The sequence below is a fragment of the Triticum urartu genome, chromosome 1A (assembly GCF_056163025.1).
Source record: "Triticum urartu cultivar PI428250 chromosome 1A, HENAU_Tu73, whole genome shotgun sequence".
Lineage (NCBI taxonomy): Eukaryota > Viridiplantae > Streptophyta > Magnoliopsida > Poales > Poaceae > Triticum > Triticum urartu.
Window position 1 is genome coordinate 145,507,909 of NC_141873.1, and position 13,011 is coordinate 145,520,919.

At 46.4% G+C, this 13,011-nt stretch overlaps 1 protein-coding gene across 2 annotated transcripts; it reads left to right on the plus strand.

Moving 5' to 3' along the window:
• Positions 1–7,848: 7,848 nt before the first annotated feature.
• On the plus strand, positions 7,849–11,741 carry LOC125530311 (protein CHUP1, chloroplastic). Of its 2 annotated transcripts, none has more exons than XM_087516014.1 (5): positions 7,849–8,371; positions 8,529–8,744; positions 8,986–9,056; positions 9,666–10,457; positions 10,698–11,741. In XM_087516014.1, exons 2-5 carry the CDS (start codon positions 8,570–8,572, stop codon positions 11,544–11,546), a joined length of 1,887 nt encoding a protein of 628 aa, XP_087372140.1. In that variant the 5' UTR covers positions 7,849–8,371; positions 8,529–8,569; the 3' UTR covers positions 11,547–11,741. The 2 variants fall into 2 exon arrangements, with proteins under 2 accessions (XP_087372140.1, XP_087372143.1); XM_087516017.1 differs by having other exon boundaries at positions 7,849–8,324.
• Positions 11,742–13,011: the final 1,270 nt, after the last annotated feature.

The following is a 13,011-nucleotide window of genomic DNA, read 5'->3' on the forward strand; positions in this document are numbered from 1 at the left end:
GCAACTTGGGTTACGTTGGCTCCCGTACGCTTAGCTTATCCGGTGTGCCCTGAGAACGAGATATGTGCAGCTCCTATCAAGATTTGTCGGCACAGCGGGTGGTCTTGCTGGACTTGTTTTACCATGGTCGAGGATGTCTTGTAACCGGGATGCCGAGTCTGATCAGATTGTCTTGGGAGAAGGAATATCCTTCATTGACCGTGAGAGCTTGTGATGGGCTAAGTTGGGACACCCCTGCAGGGATTTGAACTTTCGAAAGTCGTGCCCGTGGTTATGGGCAGATGGAAATTTGTTAATGTCCAGTTGTAGAAAACCTGAAGTTGATCTTAATTAAAATACATCAACCGCGTGTGTAACCGTGATGGTCTCTTTTCGGCGGAGTCCGGGAAGTGAACACGGTGTTGGAGTTATGTTTTGACGTAGGTTGTTCTAGGATCACTTCGTGATCATAGTTCATCGATCGTGCTTTGCCTTCTCTTCTCGCTCTCTTTTGCGTATGTTAGCCACCATATATGCTAGTCGCTTGCTGCAGCTCCACATCATACCTTTACCTTACCCATAAGCTTAAATAGTCTTGATCGCGAGGGTGTGAGATTGCTGAGTCCCCGTGACTCACAGATACTTCCAAAACCAGCTTGCAGGTGCCGTTGAACCGTGCAGATGATGCAACCGAGCTCAAGGAGGAGCTCGATGAAGATCGTGGTCGTTATGTTGTTTCCGTTTCCAGTTGATCAGTAGTGGAGCCCAGTTGGGACGATCGGGGATCTGTGTACCATTTGGGGTAGTCTTTTTTTATTTTGATTCCGTAGTCGGACCTTGATTGTATCTGGATGATGTAATGCTTTATTCATGTAATTGTGTGAAGTGGCGATTGTAAGCCAACTATGTATCTTTTCCCTTATGTATTACATGTGTTGTGTGAAGATTACCTCACTTGCGACATTGCTTTCAATGCGGTCATGCCTCTAAGTCATGCTTCGACACGTGGGAGATATAGCCGCGTCGAGGGCGTTACAAGTTGGTAATCAGAGCCTTCCCCGACTTAGGAGCCCCCTGCTTGATCGAATCGCTGGCGTTGTTGAGTCTAGAAAAAATGTTTTGAGTCTTATAGGATTATATATATCGGAGAATAGGATTCTTTTTACTCCTCAGTCCCTTCGTCGCTCTGGTGAGGCATCCTGACGTAGAGTTTTGACTCTTCTCTTCTCAAATTTCACTAAAAAAATTTAGGATCACGCGGGTATCTTGGAATAGTTCCGATGGTTTTGTGACGAGAACATTGTTCTTGGTGCCTCCTGACATTTAGGGGTTGTGGCAGTGTTCCGGGGAGTTGAGCTCCGAGGTGTTGTTCGTCACAATTTTATCGTTGCAGTTCTGGAATACTTGAGTTTCGCCGACATCAAAAATCTCTTTTATAAAGTTGTTGGTGAGATAACCTCGACGCCACCCAGTACTGGGGCGGGAGTTCGGGAGTATTGCCATAACTCGTATAACATATGCTTTTCGAAGGTTGAGGTAAATGATTTCTGAAGGTTTCTTGGTTATGTGTTGAAGGATGGATACAACTGGATGTAGGATTTGCTAGTTTTTGATGAGATATTATGCTTCCCCTGTATCCCCAACACCTGATTGCATAACCGGAAAGTTTCGGGAGTTTATAAGTGGGAATTCAAGTAGCTCTTAGGATATCTTTCCGTCAGACGTATGATATGAAATTGGGGTTCGATGTCTAGTGGTCCGCCTATTCACGGTTGGTTTGACAGTGGTATTGTTGTGTCTTAAAGAGTCCTTGGCTATGCCGACTCGGGGACGCTTCGTATGTCATGTGCACTGCCTTGTACATGATGGTGTTGTACGATCGAGCCCGTGTAGGTCCCACCACAAAAACTTCGGACGAAATCTCTATCATATGTTTGTTCCGGCTTATTTTGCAAGCCAATCCTTTGTTTTGTTTTTCAGTTGTGGTATTCGAGTTGCTTCAAAGTCAAATGTTGATTCCATACCTTTCCTAAGTGGTGTTCTCATATTTCTATGTGGATACTAATCCTTCATGATAATCGAGATTATCATGTCAATCCTTTTTAACCGGTGTGTTTCTCTTCAAGTGGATTCGATCATTTCAACATCCGCAAGACCAACTCAAGTCTCCTCAATGTTGTTTGTTTCATCTATCTCCAAGTTGCCTTTGTTTTCTCACCCACCCACCCTTTGCCCTTCAAGGACTCAGATTTCTTAATCAAGTATCCATTTTATTGATGGGAAGCCTCTCCATTCCTTTTCCGTCAATGTTCTTATCCGGTGATTCTCATGAAGATTCTAATGGAGCTTCAAGTTCGTCATTCTTCATTCTTTTCATCTCCGGTGGTTTCAAGTCAAGCTTTGTTGATCATATCCTTTCCTCGTTTCAATGCTTTCTCATGCTGGTGCAATTCTTAATCATTCACCTCTCGCTATTCATTTGTTCCGGAGTGCTGAAGATATCTCAGAAGATGCTAGTTTTTATTCTCATTCATTCAAGATCTTTCGAGAATGTTATCTCATTCAAGTCATTTAACTCTACTGGCGCAATCTATCTTTTAAATCATTCAACGGTGTTTCTTTTGAGTGGGCCCTAACCCACAGGTCTTCTCCCAGGATCTTACCTGACTCTTCTAATTTTCCCGGAGCTATCCTAAATTCTTTTCAAAGTTTGACGTAAGAATGATTTATCATCAGTCAAATGTCTTTCACCAAAGATCTTTCAATTCTTTTCATCGTTCGTTCAACATTTCCAATTTTAATTCCGGAGTGCCTCAACAATTTTTGGTGGTGTTTCTCGTCGTCATTCTCGGATTTTGAAGACCGAAGAGGAGTTTTCCCTCCATATCTTCCTCCGTTCTCTCAAGATTCATGGTTCTACCTTCATGCCATTCTCTCATAATTGTTTTCGATTGTGAGAATTCTTTTCATCCATCCGGAGCAATTCAAGAGTCTTCTCAGTTTGATTATCCGAAATCCATCAATTCAGGTTTATTCATTCTCAGCTTTGAGTTATCATTTTCCAATCTTACCGGTGCATCGTTCAATATCCTCTAATCAGTTCATGATCTCTTCGTTCTCATGTATCTAAATCCTAGCAAGCATCTTCGTTCATTTGCTAATTCTTCCCGCTGCTTCTTTATCTTTTCTTTGTTCATTTTCAATTCTTGCGGTGGTTCTTTCAAGATTCTTCTTCCTTCGTTTATTATATCAATGCATTCATGCTTTTCAAATCCTACCGGTGGTTCATTGAAAACCTTCTCAAGTTTACATTACATCTCTCTTAATCCTTTCAACCGGAATAAGTAGTATGCCAAATCCGTTGCTTGTCATCAATCTAAATTGGTGAAGGATGCCCATAACGTAATTCTTATTCTTTGTTTCACCCAAGTGATTTAATTTCCTACTTTCCAGAATTATTCTTATTCTTATTCTTATTCTTTTTGGTGCCGCACCACCCGAAAGTTGTCGTCGCCGCGCCATTGTCGTCGTCGTGGCCATCGGTCTCCTTGGCGACTGGGAGGACATCCAGAAGCTCCGACGACGTCGACTACGCCACCTGCAACACCAGGGCGGAGCCGCGGACCACTGCTGACGTTGCCTCGACCGATCCCCTCCGCCGGCGTCTGCCTCTGCCTCGCTGTCGATCCGCCGCCTCCAGCCCCCCCCCCCCCCCCCCCCCCCCCCCCGGGGTGAGCTCGTGCATCTCCTCCCCCTCTTCGTTCACTCGCACACACGCAACGTAGGCCTAGGTCCGTCGAGCCCCGCCGTAGCCGCCGTCAGTCGTCGCCGCACCCGTCGATCCGGTCCACCTCCGGCCTTCCCAACCTCGCCATCAAACTCGCGATGACCATCTCGTTCGGTTCCCCCTCCTCCCGACCTCGATCCATCGCCGTACAGCCCGGCATCACGCATCGGACGCCATGGCCAAAGCTCGCGTCGCCCGCACGACCTGCCTCGCCTTGGGCCGCGTTTGGCCGTGCCTGCCCGCCCCGTGCTGCTCCCCGCCACGCCCGGCCCTGGTCGCCGCTCGCCCTGGCCGCGTCCAAGGCGCGCACCCGCAACCACCGTGGTCCCTGCTCCGCCTAATGCCATTGATGTTGCGCCGCAGCTCCTGCTGTTGCTGTTGTGCCGCTGCAGTTGCTCTGCTTACTGCTGGTGCTCTATGCCCCGCTGCTTTGGCCGCCTGTGCTCTCCTGCTGCTGCTCTACGCTGCTACCGCTCTCTACGCTGCTACTGCTGCTGTTTGCTGATGCTTGCTAGCTAGGTGTTGTTGCTTTCGTTCATGGCCAATGTGTGTGTGCGCGCCTTGTGTGTGTGGTGTGTTCGTGTGTGTAGCCGCCTAGGCCACTACTACCTGGGTCGGCCCCTGTTGAGATTAGGAAACTAATCCCCATTAGTGCTAATCCCGCTAAGTTAACTAAATTGATTCATTTGGTCTAGATGTAGTCTATGTCATGTGGGCCTATCTTGTTTCTTAAAAAAAGCCTAATTTAAAGTCTGTTTCAATGTCAAGTAGGCCCCACTTATACTATTCATTGGTTGACCGGTCAATTGTGACTGAGTCAACCCAGCCCCTGGCCCCATCGGTCATACATAGTGGGTAGGTGTTGTTGTATACAAAAGGTATTCACTGTTTTTATTTTCAAATTAGAAAGAATTAAATTCAAGAAATCATTTAATCTTTGAAAATTAATAGAAAATAAACCCTAAGTCAGATGAAAAAGTTTTATATATGAAAGTTGCTCAGAAAAATCCAACAAATCCGAATACGCGATCCGTTCACCTGTCACATGCCCCTAGCATGCTGAACATGAAACCGTCCCCTCTCTTTTCATCTGTCCGGAAAACGTCAGACGCCAAAAAAAAACCCTTCGGATGTTTTTCCTCTTCGTCTGCAACGTCTAGCACCGCGTTAGTTCACCCCTAACACCGCGTATTACCATGTTATGATTTATGATGCTGTGTTTGCTTTATATTTATTATTTCTTCCCCCTCTTCTCTCCGGTAGACCCCGAGACCGATGCTGCCACTGTGATCGACTACGTCGACGGCGACCCTTCTTCCCTTTCAGCGGAGCTTCCAGGCAAGCCCCCCATTTGATCATCCCGATATCGCCCATTCCATTCTCTCATGCTTGCATTAGATTTTGCTACCGTAATTGATTGCTCCTATTCTGATGCATAGCCTACTTTTGTAACCTGCTTATTTTTACCTACCTGCTTATCCTAAACTGCTTAGTATAGGTTGGTTAGTGATCCATCAATGACCCCCACCTGATCCTTGTTGCCCCCGCTTCATCATCGAAGACCCGTTCAACGGGATCGAAGACCAGAGCCCGACACCTCACATCACTTCACGCCCCTTTTGTTGCTCGACTCTGCAGAGTTACCATCGAGTGCCGAGGGTGGAACCTCATACATCATTCCTGATGAGATCTCTGTAGTGTAGCTATCCGGTCGTGGCCATCGAGGGTGATTTCCTCCTTAACCACTTCCGATACGGCTCTCTCGTGCAACCCCTCAAGTGTGAACCTCGAGGGTGGATCCTCTTACGTTCACCTTGATGATTACATTGAGTGGAATTCACCGAGGGTGATTCCTCGGGTTTTCCCCTTGGTGTTAGACACATGGTTACTATGGTTACTACGACTTTACACTGAACCATGTTACTAAAGATGGGTCGGCCCTGAGGGGTACCCGCGCGGGCTTAATTCCGAGTGATGTGGAGTCGGGTTGACCTGAAAGGTGCCCGCGAGATTCTTACGAGGCGTGGCCGGGCATTCTTAGCCCTTGCCGCAAGTCCTCGAGATGGGGCGACGGGGTCACATCTTTCGTGAGTCTCTACTTGTTACCGCGCGTTCCTAATCCACTAGGATTTGGATATTTGATCCGAGTGGCCTCTGGCCTGATAGCACTAACCATCACGTGGGCATTGTATGGGCGTTCTGTGTCGTATGCATCAGCCGAAGCTTAATAGACGTCAGTGACTAAGCGGCGCGCGCCGGGTTGGACTGGTAAGCTCCTGCCTTTTTTAAGGAGGTAGCTAGATCTGCTCACCGGCGGCCGACGCAACGTGCAGGAGTCCCCGGGATGATGGCCCATGACCCCTGGGGGCATTGGTTTAGTCCGGCGTGCTGACCTCTCTATTAAGCCTAGGTCGGGTTGCGGCGCATTGTTTGGCCTAGGCCGGGCATGACCCAGGAAAGTGTGTCCGACCGGAGTTAATCGAGCATGATGGGTAAGTTGGTGCACCCCTGCAGGGAAGAAAACATCTATCGATAGCATGTCCTACGGTAACGAACACTTGGAGTTGTATCCCGATCGATATAACTAGAATTGGATACTTGAGATGAGAAATGGTTATGAGAAATGGATAGTATGGCTCTGGGATTGCTTTCTCGCAGGGAGTCGAGAAAGGATCTCTGGCCGAGGATGATAACACTACTACTACTTTACATTATGTTGATATGTACTCTTCTATATGCTACAAGATGCTTGAAGATGCTTGAAGATGCTAGTCTTCGATAGGCTAGGCTTTTCTCTTCTCTTCTGGCATTCTACAGTTTAGTCCACAGATACAACTCTTTTCCTTTGATACAGATGCATACTTAGTTTAGATCTAATGTAAGTCTTGCAAGTACTTTGGATGAGTACTCACGGTTGCTTTGCTACCTCTTTTTCCCCTATACCCGGTTGTTGCGACGAGATGACGGATCTTAAGAGTCAGACGACACCACTGATGACTACTACTACCCCGAGGGTGCCTACTACTACGTGATGGCCGCTGACGACCTGGAGTAGTTAGGAGGCTCCCAGGCAGGAGGCTTTGCCTTTTCGATCGTTGTTGCTTTTGTGTTAGCCTTCTTAAGGCAGACTTGTTTAACTTATGTCTGTACTCAGATATTGTTGCTTCCGCTGACTCTTGTGTATTCGAGCCCTCGAGGCCCCTGGTTTGTAATATAAAGCTTGTATTATTTTAATTTGTGTCTAGAGTCGTGTTGTGATATCTTCCCGTGAGTCTTTGATCATGATCGTACACATTTGCGTGTATGATTAGTGTATGATTGAATCGAGGGCGTCACAGGGGGTGTGGTCGCGACAAGAAGTGGCAGCGAGGTCTCATAACGTACTCTGGAGGGAACAACTCAGGTTCCCGGAGGAGCGGCTCCATGCTGCGTTGATCAACGGTGTCACCGCCAATGCTGCCAATGGAGAACTGCCGCATCGGAGGCCTCGAGGCAGCGACATGGTCGAGACAGAAAGAGAGGGGTTAGGGAGGGTTTCTCGGCAGCGGCGTCGTTATACATGTGAGAGGGAGGGTGTTTTCAGAAAAAATCACGAGCAGCGACTGCGAGGACCTCACTATGCAAATACTTCACCACTCAGGGGGGTTTCCTGCGAAATGTTTAGACGGTGGGGGATGGGGGGGAGGGGTGTGTGGTGCCTCCTTCCTACGTGGCAGCCGTCGCGTCGCGTTTGGGAGAGTTTTGTACGAATCTGTTACAACACCAGAGTTAATGTATGACCTTTATGGATTTTTTGCTTGTTTGTGTGTGGATCCGTGAAAGTTTGTAATTAACTCATTTGATGAGCCGTCACGTTGGAGATGTTGTACAACCACGGGGGGTCGTCGTGTTCCTCGTGTGAACCAACCGTTCCAACAAACAACAGAGCATGCCTTGCTGGCAGCAGCAGGAGCTCCTTCAAGGTGGCGTGCAGAAATCACGGAAGATCCGTAAGAGACCACCACACGCTCCACGCTTCCTTCCGCCATCAATCGGTTCAGCCACCCTCCGCCAACGGCCGCTCTCCCAATTTACAATTAGTGCACAAGCAAGCTGAGACTGAAATTTCGCCACGGAAGTAGTACTAGCGAAGAATTGGCGAATTTGCGATCTGTGAAAGAACCGGCGAGAAAACGACGGAATCCGAATAAATAAAGAAAGGCGACACGAGTGCCCCGCTACAAAGACGGGGACATGTTCCGGCATTTGGAATCGGAATTTGTCTTGCCTTGGGAGGAACAAGAACAAGCCAAGACAGAAACGGAACAAACGAGCCGTGCCACTTTGAGAGGAAGCTAATTTTGTTGGCTTCTTCTTCCTCAGTCGTTACGCTTTCTTGGCTGTTTACGTTGGCTGCGAGCTAAAGCCGGAGCCTACCACCCTAATTTTAGCCCCTCCTTGTCCAAATTGGAGGTTACCGGAGGGCGAATCGTAGCCCGGTTCGGCTGTTCGGCTGGGTTTGGCTACGCCCCTCCTCCTGGTCTGCTCGATTCAGGCCATGGAGATATGGCTGGCAAAGGTGCAGGGGGGTGGAGCTCGCCGTGTTTCTTGATGCGATTTTTGCAAGTATCAGCCCCTCCTCGCATCAATCTTGGGGTCTAGAGCCCGAAATCTTAACTTCTAGTCACCAACATTAGAAATTTGTTTGCCACCTTCTTGGCGATCCTAAGACACTTGAGCCGCTGATTGGGTTCCCCTTGTGTCTGCCGTTCTCATGCGGCAGGATTCAGATGTTCTTGGCAAGGTAGGTCAAGGTAAAGGGAGATGCCCAAGGCAGGAGACTGTAGCGGCGGCGGCGGCGGTGGCCGGAGGGACCTGCCTCTGCTTTTCCTGAGGGTGGGCGCTGCCATCACGCTCTCCATCGCTGGGCTCTTCTTCTCGCGGCTGCGGTGGCAGCACCGGCCTCGGCCCCGGCACCTCCTGCTCCCTCCTCCTTCAGGTACCATACCATGAGCACATGCATGTCTTGCTTGCAAGCTAGATATGCTTTCTAGATTGATTATGCCTCAGTTATGTCTTGTGCACTGCAAGATTGAGAATTTTCTTGTCTATCGAGCAATCAACAACAGCTCTGCCTCTTCATTTAGTACTGTAGAATTTTTTGACCACTTATAATAAGAAAAACAGGATAAGAAGTGATGCATATTGAAATATTTTTGGTATGGTTTGATGTGTTGTAGAGCCGGATGATGCCCGTGGCATGAAGGGTGGTGGTGGAGGGCTCAAGGACGAGCTAAGGATCCTCAAGAATGTAAGAATCTGATTGTACATAAACATGATTGCTGTAATTTTTGCACTTGTAGAGTTGTAACCATACCTAAGAAGGATGAGCTAATAGGTTAACAGAGAACGGTCATGCTGAGTATTTATAAATTATTATGATCAGAAGGTGATACTTAGAATTCTTAGATGTTTTAGTTATTAATTGGTAGTCTTTTAACCTTTTTCAGGGAATATAATTCTTTTTCTAGATTGTTAGTACATACTATTAAACGTTGCAAAAAAAGTCTGAATGGTAAGCATTAGGCAAGGCAAACCATGGGCTCGTTGGAAGATGGTAAAAACATAGTGTGATGCTTTCGGGGTTACGCTACACATTCTTTTTAATATCCCTTTCCTTAATGTGTTATATCAAATTCGCCGTAACACGTGAATCTTAAACTGTATTTAAAGGATGACCTTTTGTTTACTATGAACATATTGCTGGTAGTTCATCTTCCACGACCGTCGTAACAAAATAGAACTTATCCACAAATTAGTTATTGCCTGTATTCGATATCATTCTTCAATCCGTTGAAGGAAAATTGAAATATGCCCATTTTCATTTGTAGTCTTTCATTTATATTTGTGCTTTGTGCAGGAGGATACCAAGGCAAAAATAATCAATGGTAACTCTGTGCACACAACCACTACCACTACAACGACCACCACCACTGCCTCAGTGTCACTTCCTCCGAAATGCCGAAACATTGATGATGATGATGATGATGATGAAGGATTTCTCCTTCCAGAATTCAATGAAATGGTTATGGAAGAATTTGGCGGAGACGTAGGCAATATCGCAAGCTCACCTGCAGCAAGAGTAAGGGAAGATGCATCTAATGAGCATGAAATTTTCAAGCTCAGAGTTTTGGTTAGATCTCTGCAAGAAAGGGAAAAGACCCTGGAGATACAACTTTTGGAGTTGTATGGTTTGCAGGAGCAAGGTGCTGCAGTTAGGGAGCTTGAGAACCAACTGAAGATAAACAATGTCGAGTCACAGCTATACTCCTTGAAGATCGAATCCTTGCAATCTGAAAATCAGAGGTTACAAACACAGTTGTCTGAAAGCTCAAAGTTAACTTCCCAGCTTGAGTTGACAAAATCAAAATGCAAGCTGTTGAAAAAGAAGTTGAGACTGGATGCGGAACAAGCAAAGGAGAAAATCACTTCCCTTCAGAACATAGTTGATTCCTTTCAGTGTAAGGAGATTATTGAGGGAGAAGTTGACGGCGAGGCTGAGAAGAAATTAAAGAGGCTAGAGGAATTGGAAAATGAGGCAAGAGAGCTTAGAGCTGCAAATTCAAGGCTGCAGCAGGAGAATTCACACCTTACTAGGCGATTGGAGTTCACACGCCTACCGCCTGTACCCAAGTCCCACAATAGCATGGAGGTAAATCTTGACTGTTCTTGGCCTGCACTGTAACTAACACTTAATGTGCAAAAATGAATCGTCAAATGGAGGAGGTATTCCTAAACAGAAAATGATATTCTTGATGCTTGTTCTGCCAAACAGAAACTGCATAATTTTTTTCCACAGATCTATTGCTTCGGTGTGTGCTAATTTGAAGTGCATTGTGTTATTGATCATTTGATGCTCTGTCACGAATTAAGCAAGTAAAAATGATTGCAGGTAAAAACATCAGAACAAGTTGATGGGTTGGAGCAAGAAAACGAGAAGTTGTCAAAAGAGGTTGAACAACTGCGGACTGACAGGTTTGCAGATGTTGAGGAGCTGGTATATCTTAAATGGATCAATGCTTGCCTGCGGCATGAGCTGAAGAACAAGGGGACTCCTGGTCCTGGGGCACAAACTACAGCACAGGATCTAAGCAACACCCTAAGCCCCAAATCTGAACAGACAGCCAAGCAATTGATAATGGAGTATGCCAATGTTGGTGCGGACGAGAGAAGTTTAAGCTCCATAGAATTTGGCTCAGAGTACGCTTCTTCAAGGGCATCATCAAGTGGCGAACCCGATGACACATCGATCGATATGTCATCAGTCACAACGCCCAGAAACCCGAAGAAGAAAGAGAAGAAGAAGTTTTTCTCTAAGCTACGGAAATTGGTACTGGGAAAAGATAAGGAAGAGAACAATTTCCCTACTTTGGAGAGGAGAGTGTCTATTTCGAGCTGTTCCTTTGATGACTTCACTGGAAGAGACTCGCATGATAGCTACTCTTCCTTCTTGACAGAAGGAGCCGTATCTGCCAATCAGCAGCATGACGATCGCAGCTGCGTTACGCCTTCTTTTGGCAGCCAAAGATATAGCACAGAAGCAGGAGATGGAAGATACCAGCGTCATGGGGTAAAAAAGAATGCATCTTTCGGATCCGGAAGATTCAGTGAACATGGTTCTCAGTTTGATAGTGGTGAGGCCACAATACCAGAAGATGTTGAGATCCACAAATTCGCCGAGGCACTGATTACATCAAGGACAGGTTCTATGTCATCCAGAAGGACATTATCCTTCAGCTAACTGATAAAAAACCAGTAGCTAGGAGTCATGTGATGCTGACCATCTTGTCTGGATGTATATTTTTGCCAGACCCTGATGGTGAAGTGATAGGAGATGTTACTGGAATGAAGTATCCAAGACTTCATTCTGTGTGAAATGTACAATCATGTATAATAGTATAGTGCAATGACCTTTAATCTCAATCTTTGCCGTTCATTTGGCTGGTTTGTGCTTCTTCACTGTCGTTATTTGCAAAGCATTTTTGATAAAATGGCATTTTTATTAACTCAAAATAAATAATAGCATCAAGTGGATACAAAACATGATGAGCAACACCCGGCATGTGTATAACTAAAACGCACAGAGTCAAAGACCAACAGTCTGACAAAAGATAATAAAAAAAACCCAACATATGTAGAGTCATATAGGATTGGCGCTATGGAGGATTTTAACTTATAGTGGAATATTTGGCTTCACATTTTTTTTTTGTTATTATCCAATGGGACCTCGGAATACATGAGCGCTCCATTATTTTGCAAACTACTTTTGTTTTTCACGAAAATGGTCGCAAGTAACCGACAAACATATAGATTAATTGTTGTTATGTTTTTTTAGGGTAATTGTTGTTGTTGTTGTTGTTGTTGTTGTTGTTGTTGTTGTTGTTGTTGGTAGATAATGGTAAACTGCTCCAAGCACATCATAAATCAACTTTGTTAGTCCCAATAAAGTTAGACCTCACATGGAAGCCTCTCCCTCTTCTTCCTTCTTTCCTCAAATCCCCTCCTTTATCACGACCCATTCCCACGTCGCTCCTGTGGCGGCTTGGGCGGAACCCTAGCCCGTGGCCACTAATCCCTCCATGTGCCTCCTCTCCCTTGCCGTCGCTAGAGGATGTCGGTGGGCTAAGACCTCTCGGCGGACGGAGGCGGCGGGGAGCTTCCTCATGCACATGTCTGTTCCCTTGGTCGGGGAGCCCCCCTCTAAACGTTGCTCATATCTGGCGACCGACAACTTCTCTCGAGAGGTCCGGCGACCCTCTGGTGCCGTGCTCCCGTTGAGGTGGCTTCGGGAGCTTCGGTTGCATCACCGGCCCCATGCCAATCGGATCCGCCTGGGGTCCGAATTCACTGTTTTGACCCTTTTGCTAAACTTTAGCACGATCTGACTCCAGTTCAAATTTTTTTTAGGATCTAACCCTTTTCCTTACTGTCGTAGTCTGGCAGTAGGATAATACAGCCTACCGCCAATGTCAATAGTGGTATGACTTAACAACACTGGTACATCCATTTAATGTGAAAAATACCCTACCGCCAGGGCCGGTGGCGGTAGGCTGTGTAACCCTATCGCCAGGGCCTTTGGCGGTAGGTGCTCGCCACACTACTAGATATAAGCCAGGTTGGGCAGTACCACATGCATGCATGCATACATTTCATTCGAGTTCATTTATAGTTTATTAGGCCCCTGTATCCCATCACATGCAGCAGCA

Excerpts from the sequence above, each read along its gene's own strand:
- LOC125530311 (XM_087516014.1), top strand. The coding sequence starts at position 8,570 with ATGCCCAAGGCAGGAGACTGTAGCGGCGGCGGCGGCGGTGGCCGGAGG. Across the intron at positions 8,745-8,985 it reads CCTGCTCCCTCCTCCTTCAG|AGCCGGATGATGCCCGTGGC; the intron begins GTACCATACCAT and ends GATGTGTTGTAG. Across the intron at positions 9,057-9,665 it reads AGCTAAGGATCCTCAAGAAT|GAGGATACCAAGGCAAAAAT; the intron begins GTAAGAATCTGA and ends TGCTTTGTGCAG.